Source organism: Hyperolius riggenbachi, chromosome 1 (assembly GCF_040937935.1).
Source record: "Hyperolius riggenbachi isolate aHypRig1 chromosome 1, aHypRig1.pri, whole genome shotgun sequence".
Classification (NCBI taxonomy): domain Eukaryota; kingdom Metazoa; phylum Chordata; class Amphibia; order Anura; family Hyperoliidae; genus Hyperolius; species Hyperolius riggenbachi.
In genome coordinates, this window is record NC_090646.1 from 141196672 (window position 1) to 141214221 (window position 17550).

The 17550-nt window shown below is 42.1% G+C and overlaps 1 protein-coding gene across 12 annotated transcripts in view; it reads left to right on the plus strand.

Annotated features, from left to right (window-relative positions):
• Positions 1 to 17550, plus strand: part of PCM1 (pericentriolar material 1) — a 156060-nt gene that overhangs the window by 105371 nt on the left and 33139 nt on the right. For 11 of the 12 annotated variants that reach the window (XM_068278646.1, XM_068278648.1, XM_068278649.1 and 8 more), the window contains 6 exons: positions 3171 to 3355; positions 7096 to 7270; positions 9143 to 9492; positions 10493 to 10645; positions 14230 to 14402; positions 15600 to 15731. In XM_068278646.1, coding sequence (XP_068134747.1) covers positions 3171 to 3355; positions 7096 to 7270; positions 9143 to 9492; positions 10493 to 10645; positions 14230 to 14402; positions 15600 to 15731 — 1168 coding nt within the window. The remainder of the gene's footprint in view (positions 1 to 3170; positions 3356 to 7095; positions 7271 to 9142; positions 9493 to 10492; positions 10646 to 14229; positions 14403 to 15599; positions 15732 to 17550) is intronic. The other variant, XM_068278650.1, reaches the window with a different exon arrangement.

Here is a 17550-nt window from a genome sequence, read left to right on the forward strand (position 1 = left end):
TAAACTCATGTGATATAACAAAAGTAAAAAAAGTAGAATTATTGTTTCTTTGTTTAGTGACCTTGTCAGTGTCTTTTTGTGTCTCGTAGAGCTAAAATATATGAACTATTGACCTTTTTCAACTATCCACTGCAGTCTGAAGCTTTTCTCTGTCAGGAAAGAGCTTCATGGCTGTAATTCCTTATCTGTGAGGGAAGCTATATTAATTATTAGGAACACAGCCTAATAATTTGTATGCTTGGCAGTGTACATACATGTGTCTTCTTGTGTACAGAGTTTTTTAAAATGATTACAAGCTTGAAATTGATTTTCTTCTAGATGGGAGTTATTTCCTCCATTTGTGCTTTCTGCTGAACGATTTAAAGTGATACTGAAGTAAAAATAAAATTATAATATGAATTGCATGTGTAGTACAGCTAAGAAATAGATCATTTTTAGCAAATCAATTATTCTAATATTGTTTCCAGTACAGGAAGAATTAAGAAACTTCAGTTGTTATCTATGCAAAAGAGCTTCACTGAGCTCTCCGACCAAACTTGGGTCCCTGTTTTCTGGAGCACTTACACATCAAACAAACAGTCAGAGAAATTTAGAGAAGAGTTTTTCTGCTGGGATGTTGAAAGGGTCATTAGCGCTGCTTGTTTTATAGTTTAAAATACAGAGTGTGGCTTGTAGTCGCAAATATGACAGAATTATGCAATGTTATATTAAAAAAATAAACAAAAAATATATACAGTGGGATTTGAAATTTTGGGCAACCTTGTTAATTGTCATGAATTTCCTGTAAAATCGTTGGTTTGGTTGTTATGATGAATGTCATGTTATGTTATGATATGATAAATGTCAGTTAAATATATCATATAGGGGACACACACAGTGATATTTGAGAAGTGAAATGAAGGTTATTGAATTTACAGAAAGTGTGCAATAATTGTTTAAACAAAATTAGGCAGGTGCATAAATTTGGGCACCACAAAAAAAGAAATGAAATCAATATTTAGTAGATCCTCCTTTTGCAGAAATTACAGCTTCTAAATGCTTCCTGTAGGTTCCAATGAGAGTCTGGATTCTGCTTGAAGGTATTTTGGACCATTCCTCTGTACAAAACTTTTCTAGTTCATTCAGGTTTGATGGCTTCCAAGCATGGACAGCTCTCTTTAACTCACAGCACAGATTTTCTATTATATTCAGGTCTGGGGACTGAGATGGCCATTCCAGAACATTGCACTTGTTCCTCTGCATGAATGCCTTAGTGGATTTTGATCAGTGTTTAGGGTTGTTGTCTTGTTGAAAGATCTAGCCCCGGTGCAATTAATGCTTTGTCACTGAATCTTGGACATTGGTCTCCAGAATCTGCTGATACTGAGTGAAATCCATGCATCCCTCAACTTTGACAAGATTCCCAGTCCCTGCACTGGCCACACAGCCCCACAGCATGATGAACCACCACCATATTTTACTGTAGGTAGCAGGTGTTTTTCTTTGAATGCTGTGTCGTTTTTCCTCCACGCATAACGCCCCTTGTTATGCCCAAATAACTCTATTTTAGTTTCAGCAGTCCACAGCACCTTATTCCAAAATGAAGCTGGCTTGTCCAAATGTGCTTTAGCATACCTCAAGCGGCTCTGTTCATGCTGTAGGCGGAGAAAAGGCTTCCTCTACATCACTCTCGCATCTCCTTGTGTAAAGTGCGCCGAATGGTTGAACGATGCACAGTGACTCCATCTGTAGCAAGATGATGTTGTTGGTATTTGGTGCTGGTCTGTGGGTTGACTCTGACCGTTCTCACCATTCGTCGCTTCTGTCTATCCGAGATTTTTCTTGGTCTGCCACTTCGAGCCTTGAACATGAACTGAGCCTGTGGTCTTCCATTTCCTCAATATGTTCCTAACTGTGAAAACAGACAGCTGAAATCTGAGACAGCTTTCTATATCCTTCCCCTAAACCATGACGGTGAACAATCTTTGTCTTCAGGTCATTTGAGAGTTGTTTTGAGACCCCCATGTTGCCACTCTTCAGAGCAAATTAAAACAGCAGGGAAACTTACAATTGACCCCCTTAAATACCCTTTCTCATAATTAAATTCACCTGTGTATGTAGGTCAGGGGCCACTGAGCTTACCAAGCCAATTTGAGTTCCAATAATTAGTTCTAATGGTTTTGCAATCAATAAAATGACAACAGTGCCCACATTTATGCACCTGCCTAATTTTATTTAAACAATTATTGAACACTTTCTGTAAATCCAATAAATGTAATTTCAGTTCTCAAATATCACTGTGTGTGTCTCCTACATGATATATTTAACTGACATTTTTATCGTAACAACCAACGATTTATACAGGAAAGTCATGACGATGAACAAGGTTGCCCAAACTTTCACATCCCACTGTATCTGAAAATAAAAATGACTATTTTCTTTGCTACTACTCTTCTATTAATTATCAGTACTACGTATACAATTCATTATATCATAAGCTTTCTTGCTTCAGTGTCACATTAGAGGAGCTGTCAGCCATACTAGCTCAGAAAATACACACACATATAAGTAGATAAATACTTGCTCTATTTACATAACATGTATTGCACTCTCCACATTTTGATTTTAGTGCTTTTTCCAAAGTAAAAAAAAAAGAAAATCCTTCTTAGCATTTTCCATTTTGACTTTCTTTGTCTATCTTGAAGCCAATTCTGACATAATTTCCTCCCTTACTGTCTATGTATGCTTTGCCCGCCCTCCTCCTAGTCTTCAGACATGCCCACCCAGCTCTGCAATAGAAAGTGCATTGTCATTGTGTGAGTGCAGAGCTGGTTTATTTTACTTCTCTCAGCATGAGCAATTTTGGCCAATCAGATTGGAACAGAGGTGTGGGAGGGGAAAAGGGGAGGGAAATAGGCTACAGCCAATCAAGGCTGCATTAGATATGTCTGAGGGGAAAGTAAATAAGAAAAAAAGAAAACCCAGCATGCCTTTCAACTTCTTTTGTGCAGCAGATGTACCAAATAAGAGCAACAGAAACTGGGGAATGAGCTTTTATGGAGAATGAAAGTAAGAGCTATTTTTAAATTTTGTATTGCCTGATTAGCATCCTTATTACTTGTTTACCAGATAAAAATAATTGATTTTATGCCTGACCGTTACGCTTTAAGTAATACCAGTTATTTTCTCAGGCTTAAGCAGATGCTGAATGAAGTTCTGCAGCAACAGCAGGAACACACACAGCAGAATGGCCAGCAGAGAAACCCCAGAGAAAGTGCTGCTTCTCCTAACGTCTTCAACCAGTTTGGGTTTCTCCCTTCACCCATGAATGTTTTCAGCATGCCTCCTTTTGGGAACATCCCTAATATGAATCCAGGTATGCTATAGTTTGCATTTGTATTTGGCTGCTTCTTTGGAATGTTTTTAAACATTTGTGGTTACATTACTTATAACCCATCTAATCCAAAGTAAAGAAAACCTCAAACAGCAGGCCTGGTGCTGACCAGTGTGTCCTGCAATTCTCATTGCTCCTGTCCGCTGCCCTTTGCATTGTGGTTGTTAGGCAACCCTCCAGCAGTCCCAGCACAATGAGGGTGAGGGCTGTACATTACCACACTTTTGGAAAATGGCAATGAGAACTGTATGGAAATGCTGAACTAGTCAGCACAAGCTCTGTTTGTGTTTAGATCAGCATCAAGCCATAATTGGTCACGTAAAGCAAGCTACCTAACATATAGCAAAGTCACAGTAAGAAGGATATTACATTGAATCTGGCCTGGCAAACTAACCGTTGGATGCTTACTTAGGTAGAGGGAAGCTTCTGGACAGTCCAGAGTTTATTAATGTCCTCCTTGACCCCACCGTTTCTGTGCTTGGACACTCTGAATATATCAGTGGCCATGCTACCTGCTGTATATGAGTGTGGTTGTTCTGCTCTTGTTCAGTGAGCTGAAGCCTCTTGTCCTGGACAGCAACCGTGGTGATGAGGTAAGTATCAAACTTTTTGTTCCTTCGTCAGTACAGATTTGCTTTAAAGAGAACCCGAGGTGGGTTCTAAGAATGCTATTAGCACACAGAGGCTGGGTCTGCATATAATGCCCAGCCTCTGTTGCCATACTGTTTCCCCCCCCTGCGCTCTGCTGGCCCCCATAAATCACACAGCCATGCTAACAGCACGCAGCAAGTCAATAGCCGGCTGTTTTCATCTACACTGTCACTCTCGCCGCTCCCCCGCCTCCTCTATTTCTCCGCTCCCCGCCTGCGTCCCTTCCCTCCAATCAGCAAGGAGGGAAGGGACGCAGGCGGGGAGTGGCGACATAGATGTAAACAGCCGGCTAGCGATGTCGCTAGCACGGCGTATGATTTATGGGGGATAGAAGAGCGCAGGGGGCCTGGGGGGAGACGGTATAGCAACAGAGGCTGGGCATTTGTATGCAGACCCAGCCTCTGTCTGCTAATCGGATTCTTAGAACCCACCTAGGGTTCTCTTTAAAGTCCTACCTAAAAAATGGCGTCAGTTTCCATTTATTGTCAATAAATGTTAGGCTAGGAATACACAAGTTAGATTCATTGCTTTAGTTCAAGAGTTTTAACTTCTTGTTGACAGCTGTGCTGTTTTTAAGTTTCAATTGTATAATGTATTTATTCTACAACATACCTTTATGACATGTAATTAACATACTGTATATTGGGCCAGATTTATCAAAGCATTACCGACATTTTTTCCTTCTTAAATAGTTCTTACCAGCAGGGGGACTGTTCTGCATGATAAGAAACTTCTTAAATCCTACTTAATAGTAGGGCTGTGGAGTCTTCCAACTCAGACTCATACTTCTCAGTTTATGAAACCACCGACTCCAACTCCAGGTACTGACTTCTTAAGGGGGCCATACACCAACCAACCAATCGACCATCCAATTCGATTATTATAATTGAATTGGATAAAAATTGGTGCTGCCAAGTGCATGCCCAACCGACAAAGCGACCAATTTCGGGACAGAAATTGGCTGCACAGTCGATCGCGCATGTTGGAAAATTTCGGGGCGAGGTTGGTTGGTCGGGTGCGCAGCGGTACGGCGGCCGATTTGCCAACGAGCGACGAGACGACAAAACCCCCGCAATGTATAAATGTATGCAGTGTGTAGTGCATTTATACATTACCTGTCCGGTGTCATCCTCCATGCGGTTTCCGTCCATCTCGCCGGGCCTCTGACGTCACGAAGATGCATAGCGGCTGACGTCAGACGCTATGCGCCTCCAGCATGTATGCGGCGAGATGGACGGATGGACCCGGCGACCTGCTACAGGACAGGTAATGTATAAATACACACACTACATACATTTATACATTTTGGGGGCGGACAGCGGCGGACTCGGACGATTCCCTGATTATTTCATGCTGAAATTGGACGGGAATCGGCCTGTAGTGTATGGGCAGATTCGATTAGAGAGAAATGTATCTCTAATCGGATTCGATTAGAGATAAATTGGTCTCTTGATCGAATCTGCCCATACTCGTTCTAATGTATGGGCACCTTTAGTCTAATACATACCAGAGCTGTAGATTTTGTACAAAAATCACCCGACTCCGACTCCTCAGTTTATGAAATCACTGACTCCGACTCCGGGTACCCAAAATTACTCCGACTCCAACTCAGACTCCACAGCTCTGCTTAATAGCGGCAGTTTAGTGTGAATTTCTAGAACTGCCGCAGATTAAGATGTGCTTAAGGGCTGGTTCAGACGGACGTCTGCGTGGCGTCGCATCTGGGGGCGTTGCGGCGGCTGCGCGGTCAGGCTTTCAGTAGCCTTCGGTCGCGTCGTGATGCGGTCGCGTTTTTTTCTTCCCCTAGGGGAACATTAGCCGTCGTGGTTGGCCGCTCCCTGCAAGCAACATGTCGCTTCCAGGGGCAGCCCGAACGCTCGCGAAAATCGGGACCTGAACGCCGCGTTCGGGTAAAAGCGCGCAAAAGCTCGGTGTAAACGCTCCCATTCACTTGAATGGGAGCGTTTACCGCGACGTTCCGAATGCTTGCGGTAAATGCTCCACAAGCGTCCGTCTGAACCAGCCCTAATGCCGGTAGCATTTCTACAGATTGTGCAGTGTAGACTAGACCTGATTTGTGAATTGCTCCTCCCCCTTGCTGAACTCCTTACGCAGAGCATGCCAGTATCAATACAGCAGATGTATTGGTTACAGTGTTCTCCCCAGGCTCTTTTATCTGGGTGCACCACCCGGCTAGTTTTGGTGGGCACCCGGCTGTTATCAGCTTACCTCCACCTCTGCTGTAAGTAGAGAAGCGCCAGCCCTGCATTCTCTAATCTCACCCCACCCAGCTATTTTTTCATGCCACCCGGCTAGAAAAAAATTCTGGTGAGAACACTGGGTTACCTCAGCAACAGCAATTTCTCTCACACGCTGCACTGTCTGAGAGACCTTCCTAATGCCTCATATTCTAGAACATTTTAACCTCTTGAGGACCAGAGGTTTATACCCCCCTAGTGACTAAGCGATTTTTCACAATTCAGCACTTCGCCACTTTAGCAATTTATTGCTTCGTCATAGAAGTGATCTCCCTAATGAATTTTACCTCCTTTTCTTACCACTAAAGGAGCTTTCTTTTGGTGGTCTCCGATTTTTTTTTTTTTTTTTTTTTTTTTTTTTTTTTATTAAAATCGATTTTTTTTTTTAAATAAACCCTCCTCCCCAAATTAGCCTTAGACAGCGATCCATACACTACACTACCCATACATTGGCATCAGCCTATATATGGGATCAGGTTTTGAGCTATTGGGAGGGACAGTTAAGTGACAAGGCTGTCCCCTGTACAGCGCTGCGCTAGATTGCAGGTTTCATGGAACCAGCGCTGGATTCCTCAAAGCTTCAGAGGTTGGGGAAGCCTCATTGGGACCCTAAGGCTTTCCCCTCCCGAGGTAAGTATCCCCAGAGGGGTTTTTTGGTTACAGGTTCTCTTTAAGCAGCCAAAAATGTGGTGTACATTTTTCTATGGGCGGTCCCGAAGGAATTAAAGGGATATTTTTTTCTTCGTTTAAAAATGTGTAGAAGGCCAGTATATTTTTTTTTATAGAGCTTGCATGTTATTCCTTCTAATATAGGTATGAACTTCAATCCAGTGTTTCAGCCCGTGATCGGAGACTTCAGCCAGACATCTGCCTCGCAAGGCGATATGCCGCTTCACTCTCATGATCCGAATACGTCAGTGAAGACTGAGTACATGGCTTTTCCCAAACCGTTTGAAAGTAATTCATCAAATCCACCAGACCGACAAAGGTACCGTACTCCTCCAAGAAAACAAAACAAAATCGCAAGGCATTTTTTTATTGCTTGTTTTTTTTCTATCTTTTGTAAATGTCCTTGTTTATGGCTTTCATTTATCCTACTGGGTTGATGTTTACTGTTAGTGTCAGAATAATTAGTCTTGTTAAAACAGAATCTTTCACTTTATACTAATTGCTTCAGATGGATAAAATGAATTGAAAGTTGGCATTGTGTGCCTGGGGATACCTTTTTCTTCCAAGAGTTACTGAACCTGGATAGTGTTACAAAGTAAGAGCAATGTGTATTGCTGCATCAATTAGGAGATAAATGGTTCGTTGCCGTAGTTAATATAAACCTAAAATCAAATCTAGAAAAGTTCTTTTCAGCCAGAAATTTTATTTTGCATAAAGAAGTTTAGTCTTTTAGGACACCTGAGGTTAAAGGCATGTAGAGGCTGCCATATTTATTTCCCTTGAAACAAAACTATTTGCCTGGCATCTTACTAATCTTTAATGCATCAGTAGTTTCTGAATTGCCCACCTGAAACAAGCGCGCAGCAAATCAAGTTTAACTTCAGTCAGACATCTGATCTTTATGCTTGTTCAGGATCTGTGGCTAGAAGTGTAAAGCCCAATCTACACGATACGATTCTTTGTGCAATTCGATTACGATTCTATTTACGATCCGAGTAAATCTGACATGTCAAATCGTGATTCGATTCAATTTGATTTGCCATTGCAAAACAATGGCAAATCAAATTGAATCGAATCCCGATCGGACATGTCGGATTTAATCGGATCGTAAATAGAATCGTAATCGGATCGCACAAAGAATCGTATCGTGTAGATGGGGCTTAAGAGGCAGAGGATCAGCAGGACTGCCAGGCAATTTGCATTGTTTAAAAGGAAATCAATATGCCAGCCTCCATATACGTGTCACCTCGGGTGTCCTTTAAGAACTTTATTTATTTTTATTTTATTTTTTTTAGACCCCCAAAGAAACTACTTCATTAAAAATGTGAATATAAAATGATACAAAAAGGACAGGGTTTTTTTTTTTTTTTTTCAGTTTACCCAGTTGAGGACCACAGCTTGAACCCCCCTAGTGACCAGCATATTTTTATACAATTCAGCACACTGCAGCTTTAACAGCTCGCTGCAGGGCCATACAAGTTAGCACACAAATCAATCTGCCCTCCTTTTGTTGCCACTATTAGAGCTTTGTTGGTGGCATCGGATTGCTTTTTTTTTTTTTTTTTTTTTTATACAGCTGATGCCTTTGATAGGTGAGCACTGATTGGATCTGATTGCAATCAGATCCAATCAGTGCTCACCTATCATAGGCATCAGCTGTATAAACAAACAAAAAAAAAGTTTTGTTTCTTCTAACAGCCTGCTAATCGCCGGCTGGCAGGCTTATGTCTGAGTGGAGCTCCGTAATGAAAGCGGGGATGCACGCGATCCCTGCTAATCTCTGCCCCCAGGACTTATAGGTGGTCCTGGGGCTGCCACCCTCCCGCCGCGGCGGGAGGGGATTAAAGATAAGAGCTTGCTGCTACAAATCATGGGGGAGTGGCCAGTTTGTCACTGTTGTGCCTGGTACACACAAGATTTTCTGGCAGATTTACTGCCAGACCAATTATTTCCAACATATCCGATCTGATTTAGGATCGATTTTTCGATAGATTTTCTGTGTCTCATCGTGTGTACCAGGCATAACAGCCAGCAGCTTCCCCAGCCACTGCCCTCTCTCTGCTTAGTAAGAAAAACGCACAATTTTAGTGTCTTGTGAGTGAACTATACTAAATGTAATGTCAGCCACTGCCATTTACCATGCTTTAGGTGCTTTGCCATGCTCATAAATTAAATTTTATTTTTCTTCTAGAACCTCACATAACAAAACAGCCGACGGGGAGCACCACAGAGGTATACAGTCAGAAAGCCAGAACAAAGATGAAGGGAAGAAGCCCTCCGATGTGGATGCTGGACATTCAGCTTTAGGATGCTCTTTGACTCGTTTGGAGGCAACAAAGAGAGTGAAGCAGTTTGATGAGGAATCCATGGACAGTTTAAGCAGCATGCCAGATCCAGAGGATCCAACAACGGTTACTAAAAGCTTTACGTCTCGGAAAGCCTCAGCCCAAGCCAGCCTTGCTTCTAAGGACAAAACCCCCAAAACCAAAAATAGGAAAAGGAAAATTTGCCACCAGAAGAATAAAGGATTAAAGAATCCCGGTAATTTGTTTCTCCAAAATATGGCTTGCCTTTACTGTTAAATAAACCTGTGTGTTTCTTTAAAGAAAAAGTCATATGCCTTGTGAGTGGGAACCCCCTTCCCTCTCTGTCTTTCCGTTCCAGCGCTATGTGCTCCTGAAGCTTGCCAAACTGCACCTGCACAGTAGCAGACAAAAAAATTGGTAGCAGAACGGCATTTAAACAGATAAACACAGTACTTTCCTCTTCAGTGGGAAACTTAGCTTTAAATCTGAAGTTGAGGAAGTTATAGTTATTTAGGTTGAAAAAAGACATGCATCTAAGTTCAGAAAATATGGTACACTAGCCTGCACCCTCACATATCCCTGTTGATGAGTGATTATATTATCTTGTTTGTGTTTCCTTATCAGCCACTATTAGTACACATTGGTAGCAGTGCTTCAGCTGAACACAGAGTGTAAGCAAAGGACAAATTCTCACTGGATACTTTATAATATAAAATTACAGCAACTATACATAAAATTTACAATGGCAGCCTTCAGAGGACATAAACTGTACTGTGGGAGCTGAATGCGACCATGCTCCTCTTTGTGCACGAGCATGGCTGTACTGTGCCTGCACGAGTATGGCCGCACCTGCGCAGTAAGCTCAAGCCATTTGTGCACTAGCACCTCTGTGCAAGGCTGTACTCACAAGGGTGCAGCATATGATACTATTGTGAGTGAAGAGGAACGTAGTTGTGATCTTCAGGAGGATCTTGTGTGGGTATTTGGTTTTTTTGGTGAAGGATCACCTCAGGTTTACTTTAATGAACACTGTTCCAGAGTTAGTATGTGGATTTGTTCTGACTTCACTGGCTGCATGTTTTTTGCAGGCATGACACAGAATCTGGTGAAAGCAAAAGATCAGCCGGATTGTCCAGGGAACTGGTGTATATTGAAAGGAACAGCAATGTCAGACTTGATATTTCTCCTCCAACACTTTCCTTTTAATACTGACAGGCTGTGTGGTTTTTATCCAGGTCTTCGCAGTGGTAGTGCCTCCAGCCTCACTGAGCCTAAAGAGAGTAGCAGCAAGCATGCACAGACTGAGGAGACAAGCACAGGAAATCCCATCACTTCTGAGCACTTACTAAGACTTAAAAAGGACAGCAAAGCTGCAGAGGCTTCTTCAGGTAAATTATGCTTCCAATATTAAAGCAAACCTGAGGTGGGCAAGTTTGTTAATAAAAAATGCTACCTGATCTGAGAGGGTAGCCGGATCAGGTAGCGTAAATTACCGCCGCTCCTACCTGGGGTCATGACGCTGCATCTCTGGCTCTGTGTCTCAACACAGAGCTGGGAGGCAAGGGAGAGGCAGAGCTTGCCAATTAGAGCAGAAAAAGGGGCGTTCCTAACACAAGAGACAAGAGTGGACATTTTACAGGAGTGCCTCTCCTTCAAGGGACATTCCTTCCCCTCGAGATTGCTGAGAAGCTGCTTGCCGAGCGGTGCGGAGGAGACGCACAGGCATGGCATAGAAGAGGGAACAGGACTCTGTGGAACAGATACGAACGAACTATGTTAATCATTAGGATCCGTTCACAATGCTTTGTTTGAAAAGATCCGTTCAGCCAGTTCCACCAAATGGACCACAAGTTTGGGTCTGTAGTGATTTTTAAGGATTGACACATCCGTCGCATTGACCATTTTTTAACGGAACGGAGGGTCACAGATGAAAAACTGATGCCTTTTAAACACTGATCCCATGTATCAATTTTTATGCAGATCAGTTTTTCATCCATGCATGTGTGAACCAGGCCTTACTACTGTTTCACTATATTCAGTTTCCTGCTTACATCCTGCGTTTTCTTACAGTTCTGGTTTGATGCTAGTAGTACACTAACCGTATAACAGGCTTTACTGCAGTCCTGTGTGATTTAAAGACCAAGTACAGAAAGAAACAAAACTAACTCCAAATGAAATCTAAATGTTCTTGTACATCACAATATTAGCTTACATTTATTTTTCAGACTTTGCATTCCACAAAATATCAAATGCATCAAACCTGCCTATATATGCAATTTCTAATACTAACCATTGCTTGATCTGGCAAGCCATCGATGATTCAATTCATAAAATCAGTTGGATAATATTGATTGATACTACCTATTGTCCACTCAAACTCAGTCAGATTTTAGCCAAAATTTGATCAGAGTCAATGGGACCACTGTACCTCAGGATGCAGTCCAGTGCTATGTGGCTGTTTTATCCCCCATCTCTTCTTCCACCACCTGCAATCTTTTAATTAACCAACTGTTTAAAAACAGTGGAAATCTGAGATGATTAGGCATGCTTGGGGGCTAGTGTTTGCTGCTTCAATAACAGCCGCCACCATGCCAGCAGCAGTCAAAGCCACTGCTAACAAAATTCATCATTTTGCTAGATTAGCATTATGGCCATTGGCCTAAAATTTTTGGACACCCCTGGTTTAAAGGAAATAAATAGGCTAGCCTCTATCCTTTTTACTTAAGGTTCCCTTAAAACCATCTTACTATTTTAGTGCTGTTTTTGGAGAGCGTTTTCAGCTGGATGCATTACTGTGTACAATGGATTATTTAGCAAGTTGTCTGTCGCGCATTCCCGCCGCTGCTACCGCCGTGTGTCCGCCGCTACCGCCGCCATTACCGTCGGGATCCCGTGCTGGGCGATTGGGGAAGAGGACTGAACAGTCCTCTACCCAATCGCAGTGCCTGGAGTGAATGGACGTGACCGCGAACAGCGGCTACGTCCATTCACATAAACAGGAAATGTAACAGTTTAATAAAGTGTGTGTAAAAAAAAAAAAAAAAAAAAAAAAAAAAAAAAAAAAAAAAAAAAGAACACGTCCTATGAGTGTTCACTAGCGCCATCTTGTGGCCAAAAAGTATATTACACCTACAAAATACATACATTTTCAAGTATATACACATCATTAATAAAATTACACTTCCAACCCTCCCCCCCCAAAAAAAAACACTTGTAAAAAAAAAAAAATCAGCTTAAAAAAAAAAAAAAAAATAGTTGCCTTAGGGACTCAGCTTTTTTTATTCTATATTTTATGGGGGGAAATTAATTTTAATTTATTACATAGGGGCTTGTAATTATGGCCAGAACAAACAGAAAAATAACCACTTATATTTCAAAATAATATACTGTCGCCATACATTGTGGTAGGGACATAATCTAAACGGTTTAATTATCGGGACCACTGGGCAAATAAAACGTGTTTGTTTTATCCACAGGAGAATGTTTAATTTTAAAACTATAAAGGCTGAACACTGAGAAATAATGATTTTTTTTCTTTTTTTTCTGTTTTTCTAATTAAAATGCATTTAGAATAAAAAAATTCTTAGCAAAATGTACTATCCACAGAAAGCCTAATTGGTGGCGAAAAAAACGAGGTATAGATCATTTTCTTGTGATAAGTAGTAATAAAGTTATTAGTAAATAAAAGGGAGGAGCGCTGACAACTGAAAATTGCTCTGGTCCGTTAGGATAAAAACCCTTGGGGGTGAACTGGTTAAAGGGACACTGAAGCGAAAAAAAATTATGATATTATGATTTGTTTGTGTAGTACAGGTAAGAAATAAAACATTAAGATCAGATACATCAGTGTAATTGTTTCCAGTACAGGAAGAGTTGAGAAACTCCAGTTGTTATCTCTATGCAAAAAAGCAATTAAGCTCTACGACTTTGTGGAGAGGGCTGTTATCTGACTTGTATTATCTCAAGTGTTATTGAACTATTTACTTTTTCTCTGCCAGAGGAGAGGTCATTAGTTCAGACTGCTCTGAAAGAATAATTTTGAATGCTGAGTGTTGTGTAATCTGCACATATTATAGAATGATGCAATGTTAGAAAAAACACTATATACCTGAACATAAAAAGATGAGAATATTTTCTTTGCTGCTAAACTTCTAGTAATTATTCATAGTACACAACCAATTCATTATATCATATATTTTTTCCGCTTCAGTGTCTCTTTAAAGAGTAACTGTCAGGCTGCAGAAGCTAATTTAAACCTCTATTCTCCTGTGTTAAACAGTTTAGAAGGAAGCCAAAAAGGCAATACTGTAGTTAAAAATCTCTCTTACATTTGATGTGTGCTTATCAGCAAAGCTGTTAGACCCAAGCTTTTAAGAGGACGCAAGCCGCATACCATACTGCAAAGCATTCTGGGGCCCTCCCCTCGGCTGCTAATGAGAAGTTACAGTATCAAGTTTCAGCAGCTTGTAACTCAGTCCAGCGCACAGCACTGATAAATCTCGGGGCAGAGTACACTGCAGGAGTCCGCTATTGTTCCTAGCCACCTGGCTAATTAATATTCACTGCACACTAGTGTTATTCAGTACGAGCTTTTCTGTGATCAGGAAGCAGACAGGACATGACGACACAATTGGCTTCATAGAAGACAGACAAACATGGAACCTGCCATGAGCTGTCAGGAGCATCAATCTCTGCATATACTGTATACAAATTCTGTGAAGTACAAACGTGGACAGTGAAATGCATATGTAATGTAAGTACAGCCAATCTTTAGCTACTGATATATGTGTTTATTTTCTCTGAGACCCTATACCTAACAGCTCCTCTTTAAGTTGTTGAAGTGAAATCATGAAATGCCCTCCTCACTTCTGCAAGCCAGAGTCTTGGTATTTAATTGTGTGTCTCTCTCTCTCTCTCTCTCTCTCTCTCTCTCTCTCTCTCTCTCTCTCTCTCTCTCTCTCTCTGTCCCCAGAAGCTGGAAGTGACTTTTCTATGTTTGAAGCATTGCGTGACACTATTTACTCTGAAGTAGCCACGCTCATCTCTCAAAATGAGTGCCGTCCCCACTTCCTCATTGAGCTTTTCCATGAGCTGCAGCTGCTCAATACAGATTCCTTGAGACAAAAAGCCCTTTTTTCTCTACAGGTAAGAACGTTTTCAGTTATTTTCCTACAGCGAAATGCCGCTTCTTTTGTGAAAATTACAGGTTTTTAATTTGGCTCTCGGTTTGACTTTTTATATTTCAAGGATTAGTAGAAATATTTTTTTAAACTTGATTAGTGGTAGTCCCCAGTTAACAAAGGAGATAGGGACTGTAGGTTCATTCTTATCATTAATTAATCTGTTCTTAAAGAGAACCTGTACTGAGTAAAAATATTTAAAATAAACACATGAGGTAACTTCAAATGAACATTGCATAGTTACCTTGCCATCAGTTCCTCTCAGAAGCTCACCATTTTCTTCTGACAATAATCCCTTCCAGTTCTGACAATATTTTGTCAGATCTGAAATATGTCAGTTGCTGTCAATAAAATATCAGTTGCTGTCAGTTATAGCTGAGAGGAAAACTGATGTACCAGGTAATGTCCATGTTTCCCTATGGCTCAAGTGGGCGATGTTACAGTTTAACTGTGTTCTGACTAGAAAGCTGTTATGGGTAATGGCCATTTTCAAAATGGAGGACGGAAAATTCCCTTGATCACCGTTAACGAACAGGACGCGAGACAGGAGAAAGACACTGAGGAGTAGACTACATGGAAGGTAAGTATGACTTGTGTACACTTATTTTGACTTTTAATTTTCAGTTCAGGTTTTTTTTAAGTTGGAACACTGTACTACCTCTGTCCTCTGTACCTCCTCTGTGCCTCCAGTGTCCCCCTCTGTGTCACCTCTGCCCTCTGTGCCTGCTCATACAAGTTTACAAGCCATTTTTTTTTTTAATTTTTAACATCGATTTTCTCAAAAACTACAAGTCCAATTTGACAAAAAAATGTTCTTGGCTTGTTCCCATGGAAACACTGAATCCATGCCGTTCGTATTGGCGGGTCGTTCGTAAGTAGGGCGTTCGTAAGTCGGGGACTACCTGTACAAAGTAACAAAGCCCTCTTGTCCTGTGAACCTAATTCTCCCATGCTGCAAGGTGGAAAATTCGGAACAGTCTCATGGCAGCTGTACCCCTGACATAGTACAGAGTGTGTGGCTGCGAAGAAGGGACATTTAAGTTTTCTGTTCACTTTGGAAATTTGTAATTAGCTTCAGTTTGAAATATAAATTTCATTTTATAATAAAGCTAAATTGTAAGACTAGGCTTGTTGTTACATTTGTCTTTCCTTGCCCTCTCAGGATATTGTGACCAAACGTGTGAGTGAAAATGCAGAGAAGAAACAGAATGCTTCTAAGCCTCTGGAGGCGGCAGGATGGATGGCATCCAACTCTGAGCTTACACCAAGTGAAAGCCTGGCTACTACTGATGATGTAAGTCTTCTGTGCCACGCATCTCTTACTTCATGTGAATAGTAGATTAGTAGTTTTAAAGCATAACAGTGCACCTAGAGGGTGCATTAGCTTACCTACTTGTATAATTTGTTCCAGTTCATTTTGGGTTTTCAGTGCATATGTGTGTATCTTTAGACAAGACACAGGACATTTATATCACACTTTCCCAGAACGTCCTCCTGACAGCACCCCTCCTATGAGACTTGTCTCCCTCCTAAACTTTGGACAGGAAGCTAGAAGATACAAATTTGCATAACAGGCAGGCAGGAGTAGTATATAAAGATGTTACCCACCAAAGGTATCCAGTTGTTTTTCCTGTCCCGGACGGGACGCTTTGAGAGGTCTCCAGTGCTACTACGTCAGGCGGCGAGGGCAGCGGTGCAGCGCGGGCATACTAAGGCTGAGCAGGGGACTCGGCTGGTCCAGCGCACAGCGTGGAGGAGGCTTCTCCCAGAGATGCAGAAGCTTTATGGCGGCAGGAGCGCATACCGGAAGTTCCGGGCGGATGTGACGTCATGCGCATGCGTCCCGCATGACGTGTCAGCTGACGGCAGCGGCAGGGGCCGCGGCGGGGAAAGAAAATTGACTTCAGCTGCAGGTAATTCCGAGAGGTATATATATGTATATGTTGAGCCACGATCACCATTGCTGTCGGTGATCATGGAGGACGCTGTAGGCCCTTCTCCTCTGACTTCTGCGGAGTCTGGCGCTATCCCCTCTCTGGTGAGCTAGAGGTTATCAGGCTTTGAGAGGGCTGTTTGTAAGTGTCTGGGTCCACCTTGTAAGGCTGATAGTCTCTTTATTTCTTTTTTAGCCTAAACCCTCAAAAAGTGATAAGGAGAAATCGGTGTCTCAGCAAACTCAAGGTGGACAAGCTTCGGGCAGAACTGAGAAACGCTGTGTTATGTGTAACTCACGCTTCTATTCTTCCTCTACAAAGAAACTTTGCCAGTCATGTAGAGAGAAAGTAGTCAAAGAGGAATCCCCAGTGGTGTTTAAGGACTTGATGGGGTGGATGCGGTCTGAGATGGCCTCGGCCATTAAAGAGATAAAGGATTCTACATTGGCGGAGTCTGCAGTTCCTTCTACTTCAGCCTCTGTTACTGGTGCTATACCTGCTCCTTTAGACGGAAATCCTCCAGCCCTGGTGATTGAGGTGGGGGAAGCCTTACAGGTTCCCACTTCACCGCATCAAATTGCAGCTAAACGTAAAAGGAAGGATAATGAGTCAGGGGATTCAGAATTATCAGGAGAGGAAGGAGAAATTTCATCTTTAGAGGAAATTTCTGGAGAAGAGGAGGAGAACCCAGAGGTTCCTCAGAAGTTCGCTTTTGCACCTAACTTAATGAAGGACTTGTTGTCTGCTATGCAGAGCACTATGGGTATAACAGTGGAGCGAAAATCCTTGACCCCCTTGGATCAGATGTACGTGAGTTTGGCGGAACCCCAGAATTGCTTCATCCCAGTCCATTCCTCTCTAAAGTCAATGATTGGGAAGGAGTGGGATGACCCTGAAAGGAGGGCGTTTTGGCCCAAGTCTCTTTCTCGTCGTTATCCTTTCAGTCCTGATGATCAAAAATTCTGGGGTCCGGTTCCCAAACTGGACCCATCGTTTTCAAGGGTGTCCAGAAGATCCGATTTGCAGTTTGAGAACTTTGGCAATTTAAAAGACCCGATTGATAAGAAGATGGACAATCTGTTGCGTAGGGCATGGGAGTCAGCATCTTTAACATTTAAGCCAGCAGTGGCATCCACGGCAGTGGGACGATCCCTTAAAGCTTGGCTCACGCAGACTCAG